Here is a 5,954-nt window from a genome sequence, read left to right as displayed (position 1 = left end):
AGAGAGAGAGAGAGAGAAAGAGAGAAAGAAGAGGGAAAGACGTAGAAAAAGACGTAGAAAAAGACGTAGACGACAGTCAGGAAGCTTAGGGCATCGATAAATTTTCATCTTGCTTTGATCTGTTGTACCATCGAGGTGTTCGGCTGCCTCTGCATGTTCCGCAATCCTGTGTTCCTTGTGGCGCATCTGCTTGCGGTACGTTTTTGATTGGCACATGTCGCAAAGCGTTCTGTTCCCTACGGCATCAGTACACAAAGTGTACAGCATCGGAGCGAAAGTCGACAGCAAGTAATACGTAATAGAAAGAATTAGGAGGGAAACAAATATTGACATTTGTTAGGAATAGTTAGTAATTTTTTCAATATAATCGTAATTATGTAACATAAGATTAATTATACAATGAGTTTAATTTCACTAAAGATTGTGAGTGACTAAGAAGAGGGAAGATTAAAAACACAAGTTTAAAAAGGAGTATCGTGAAATCAATATTTCTTCAATATTCCGCAAAGTCACTCTTTTACGGAAATCTTCTTGATGAAACGCAGTTTTTTTGTCCTCACTGTTTATAAATCTCACTGTTTATAAATAGAGGAAATAAATGTAGATAAAAAACATTGACGCTATCACTATCCATATGATCGTCAATTACATATTAATTAACAATGCAATGAAAATAAAATTGATATAGAAAGAAAACAGAATGCGCGATGCTATTAACAGTGATTTTTCGATAATTTATCTCATAAAGTTATACGAAGCATTCAAGAACTTACAGAAGTATACGGCCAAAGATTCCGATTCTCGTATCAAATTTAAAAGATCTTCGCCTTCCAGAGCCTCGATTATTTCACCCGATGGATCCTTTTGTGTCATCAACCATTGTAAAATTTGCTCCTCGTCATATAGATCACCTGCCGAATCAATCTTCTTAACTTTCATCTATCTCAGTAGCAAAAAAGTGTAAGGTGATAGTTCCAATTATGTTGAATCTTAATTATGGGTCAAATTTGCTGATATTTAAAAAATGGATTTTTTAATAATTCCTTGAAATTATAATATTCTTATTATAATGGATTGTGTACTTAGTACATTATTACTTACGTAAGCTAAAACAACATACATTTAAATATTATTGAGTTAAACAATTTTAAAGAATTATAAATGAGATTTATACATAAACATTTTTAAATATTTTTCCAAATTCATAATCGGTTAAACATGGAATAATTTTTCTTCAAAAATATATTTATTATTAATTAGTATTTACACTTTATCATTAACAATGATCTTTTTGTAAATGTTAAATTTACACAAATTATTAAAAATTATTTTAACCCTAAATGAGATTCATAACTGGGGCCGTCACCTTAATTTGTCTTGTACCTGCGTATATAACTGGTTCCTTCGATCCCATCTTGAAGAACAGTATAGCAGGTAATGCGAAAACACCATATTGTTTAGATAATTGTTTATCATCGATTTTAACGAATTTAATACCGGCGCTGTCGGCTTCATCATCGATGTGTTCGATTTCCGCCAATACTCGGCCGCACTGTTTGCAGTCGTTGCTGTCTAAACAAACGTGCGACGTATTAGAAATGCTAAACGCATATATAATTGTAATTTTATTGAGCTATATTATATTAATTATATATTGACTCACAAAAAAATACGGCTAGATAATCGGTCGTTTGTCGCACTTTCTGAAACATCTTCTTGTTGATACGTTCTATGTGATCGGTGAGTTCCATATTCTCCGGATTGGTCAACCAGTCAAGGATCTCCTCCTCGTCATCAATGTCACCATCATAATTAATGTTTTTACCCTTGCGAAAGTAAGTGATGCCTGGTGGATTTCGAAAACCATATTTCTTCGCCACTAGCCGATCCTTCATCCTGACGATTTTTATTCCGTATTCCGCAGCTTCGTCGTCAATCAGTTCGATATGCCTAAGGATCCTCGGACTCTCCGGATCCTCCTCTTTGTCTGAATATTTTTGTTATGCAATGCATGTACAATTTTATATGATTATGGTATCCTCTAATATTTCAATTACATATAAAACTTTTTTTATAAGATTACCGATTCTATTAGAAGGTTAATGCGAAATAGTCCGTTATAGCAATACAGAAGTCAACAAGTTTCATATAGAATTATCGAAAGTAAATTTATATCTTATATAAAAAAGCGACAAATTATTATATGAGTAGCTGAGCTGCAAAAGAAGTTAAATATCTACTTTGTAACTAAAATTCTAGTTTTCTTAATTTTAATAATAATTGATTAATAATATATTGATGGGTATTATTTTTTTATGAAACTTGTTTCGCCAATATAACAAAAGAAAAAAAAATATTTAAAAAAATAAAAACTAATGTAAAATCATTTTTTAATATAACATATATTTTTTATTAACAAGATAATAATGCTTTAAAATCATAAAAATTCTATTTAATTCAATAATTTCCATTTTAATCGTTTTTGCATCAACACTTTAGTCTAAAATTAGTTAAGCTAGCCTTTTTTTAGCTGTAAATAATAAAGTGCATTTATATTTTGTGTTTTAATAAATAAAAACTGCATTTTTATGCTATATTATACATTTTATTAACTAAAATGATGAATTTTTTTTAATTAAAATAAAAATAAGTTATTAATAACTTGAATGAGAAAAATTATACAAGTTTTTTGCTAAGAAACATTACAAGTGAAAGTAACTTTTGCAAATGGGCTACTCATATATATTAATATATGTATATATAAATATAATATATCTAACAATAGATTAAAAATTTTTGTAATTATGTAAAGTAATATTATCAAATGTTTAAAATGATAAAGAATGAATAAAAAATGAAGAAAACAAGATAGATAAGTTTCCTCATTACTTGCTATTTTTATATAAAATACAATGATTCAAAATTGTTCCTTACAGAATATAACAGCGAGAAATTCTTTCGTCTCGATGTATTTGATGAGAGTCTCACGGTCGATTTCTTCAATGCTCTCATCAGTTTTTTGTTTCACCATCCATTCGAGTACTTCAGTTTCGTCGAGAAGATTACCTAATATACATAGCCCAGTTGATAATTCATTAATTGTCCAATATTTTACTAGTCAGAGTCGAATTAATGCTGCAACAAATAGTATCTTCTCCGAAATTCGGAAAAAGATCTCTACAATTTATATATGAGCTATTTAAATATTTTCTAATATTATTAAGAAAAATATAATAAAATCCTTTACAAATTATACAAAATTATAATCCTTATGCGAACAAGAAACGAATTGAACATATGTATATATATATATATATAGAACATTAGTTATCTTATCTATTCCTATTTTCAAGTTTAGTTTTATTTTTATTTTATTTTCCATTACAAACTGAGCTAGCGTAATTAATTTTAATCAATACTTTATATATCAAAATTTATTCATTGTATGCTAATTATTTATTATGTTAAATTTTGATATTCTGTAAGTTATTTTCTTAAGGAAAGCATATGTATCAAAGATCTTTAATGCAATTTATAGTTTGTATTTAATGATGATAATTTTGTATTTAATATGATAATGAAACATGTAGTTTAATATATAATTCTAAAATATATAATGCTAAATATATATATTTTTAGTCAAAATATCTAAGCATAAAACATTATATTGAAGCCCAAAGAAAGTTATTCCGTTTTGAGGATCTTTTGAAATTTTTTGAGACTTTTTTGAGGCTTTTTTGACAGATTTCTGTACCAACTTTCTTTTAGTTAAATATATTAGAGATCTTTTGGATCTATCTTTTAATTTTCTTAATTTACAACAATTCAGTTTATTAAAGAATAATACATCGACATAGCGATTTATTTTGTCGCTGTTCTGGAATGGCTATTCATTTCTATCAATTTTTTTCATAAACTGTTGTTTATCGTGAAAATATGTAAAGATTGTTTATAATGACGAAATTATATATATTTAATAATATGATTTTATCACACATTAAATTAAGAGATCATAAATATGTTTAATTTGTTGAGGGGGAGATTGTATAACAACAATAACAAATAAAGCTAAAATGTTTTAACTTTAAACTTGTTTTGTCAAATAATAATTAGTTTAATTTTATTTTTATAAGTATGCTTAATCAAAATAAACTTTTTATTTTTACAAATATTTGAATTTTGCTGAATATAATTGAGATAAATAATTTATCTTTATACTTTTTAAATTTTCCTACATCAAATAATTTATGTAATTTTAATGTGAGTTTTTGTCGATCGAATTGAACATGTAAGCGTATATACAATACAATAATAAAGCTTGTACTATTATTAGAGCGATGGTGGATAAAGCAAATACAAAGGATATATTAGGAAATATATTTATTGTTATCATATAATTAACTTTTATTATACATGCTGCTCTTATGCGAATAACAAGAACTTATTGACTCGCACGCAACGTTCACGAGCAATAATTCATGACGTCTGATAATCGTGATCACAGATACAGTGCGACAAAAAATTTCGTTCGTTGATGACGCGACAATTTTCTAAAATATCTAAGATGATCGACTTTACGCTCTTAGGTCGCGATACAATATTATACGAATTTCGCCTGTAACTCAACAATTTCCTGATGACGTGTTTGTATCTTGCGCAGATTATCGGACACTGAGCGACAAAACACGGCGAACACATGAGACAAGAAGTATTTTAATTACAAATAAATAAATAAATAAATAGATATCTTTATCATGGCTCTTTTCGCGCGATCTAATCGCGATTCTTCGAAAGGCTATTCTTCATTGTAAATTTATGCAATCAGCTAGATAAGCAGAGATGTAAGATATATGGATGTAACATGTCGATTTTCAACGTATTGCAAAGGAAGAGCAGAACTTATTTATGCCGGAATTAAAAGTAATATTTTTATAAATAATATTTTAATAAATAAGAGACGCAATCACAATTATATTTGCAAAATCTTATTTACATGTATGATGCGTTTTTTTTTTTCAGATAATACAGTCTGTCAAGATAATATTTTTGTTAAAATAATATTTTTAATGTGCGTATTTTTATATTATTCTAATCCCAAAAACTCATAAGTTCTGTGAAATTTTAATGGTGAGATGATAATTTCAGTAACTGTTATTATTATCGAATTTTAAATTCAGTCTTTTTAAATCGGCATTGTTGAAATGATGATTTGTAATTCATAGCAAATCAGATTTCTTTTCACTTTAAAACAGAAGACTGACATAAACACACTGTAGGAACTGTCTGTATTACTAAGAAATCTCGTTATATAAATAAAATCATAGGCAAGACATTCGTTCATAGCTTCGCGCTAACCTCTGGACCTCAGCCCAGTTTTCATTTCATTCTTGAGATCTCTTTAGTCTTATAAGTATAATGTTGTTGAAGAGGAAGGTTAGTTTGAGGATCAGTAGGCTTTATTAGGATAGAAGAGAAAGAATACAGAAATCGAAAAAAACGGAGGATCCAGAATGAAAGGTTTTAGTTTACAAACGATTAATCTCTCTCATGTTAAATTAAACGCTAGAGCGTATATACCGCAATCTAGGTAGAACACTATTCATAATCTTGACAAAAGCGATTGTTTACATTTCCTTTTTTCTACACTATAAAGTCCTACCTATTACTGAGTGTGAATGTTATCGATGAAATGCAACAAATCGGCGGTATCGCTCTTCGTGACGTTAACGGGTTAACGGATAAAACAAAACCAATAAACAATATTCAGCGTTAGACGACGGTCGGATGTTAAGGATCGAGATTCTATATAAAAAATGCATACGTTGCGAGAATAATTCTGTTTATCGCGTGATAATCGGCAGATACCGGACCGATATACTATTGAATATACTGGCTCTTCTCTAATCTCTTCAGTATCATATACGCACAGCCGATGTGAATTATTTCTCTATAAC

The 5,954-nt window shown here is 28.6% G+C and overlaps 1 protein-coding gene across 1 annotated transcript in view; it reads right to left on the bottom strand.

Moving 5' to 3' along the window:
• The window catches only part of LOC105626146, a 33,290-nt gene that overhangs the window by 2,691 nt on the left and 24,645 nt on the right, over window positions 1-5,954 (bottom strand). Inside the window, exons 16-20 of the mRNA XM_012207459.1 lie at window positions 2,935-3,066; window positions 1,664-1,987; window positions 1,384-1,572; window positions 774-911; window positions 129-236 (exon numbers count right to left, since the gene is read on the bottom strand). Coding sequence (XP_012062849.1) covers window positions 129-236; window positions 774-911; window positions 1,384-1,572; window positions 1,664-1,987; window positions 2,935-3,066 — 891 coding nt within the window. The remainder of the gene's footprint in view (window positions 1-128; window positions 237-773; window positions 912-1,383; window positions 1,573-1,663; window positions 1,988-2,934; window positions 3,067-5,954) is intronic.

Source organism: Atta cephalotes (assembly GCF_000143395.1).
Source record: "Atta cephalotes unplaced genomic scaffold scaffold00004, whole genome shotgun sequence".
Taxonomy (NCBI): domain Eukaryota; kingdom Metazoa; phylum Arthropoda; class Insecta; order Hymenoptera; family Formicidae; genus Atta; species Atta cephalotes.
This window is presented reverse-complemented; position numbering and strand designations above follow the sequence as displayed.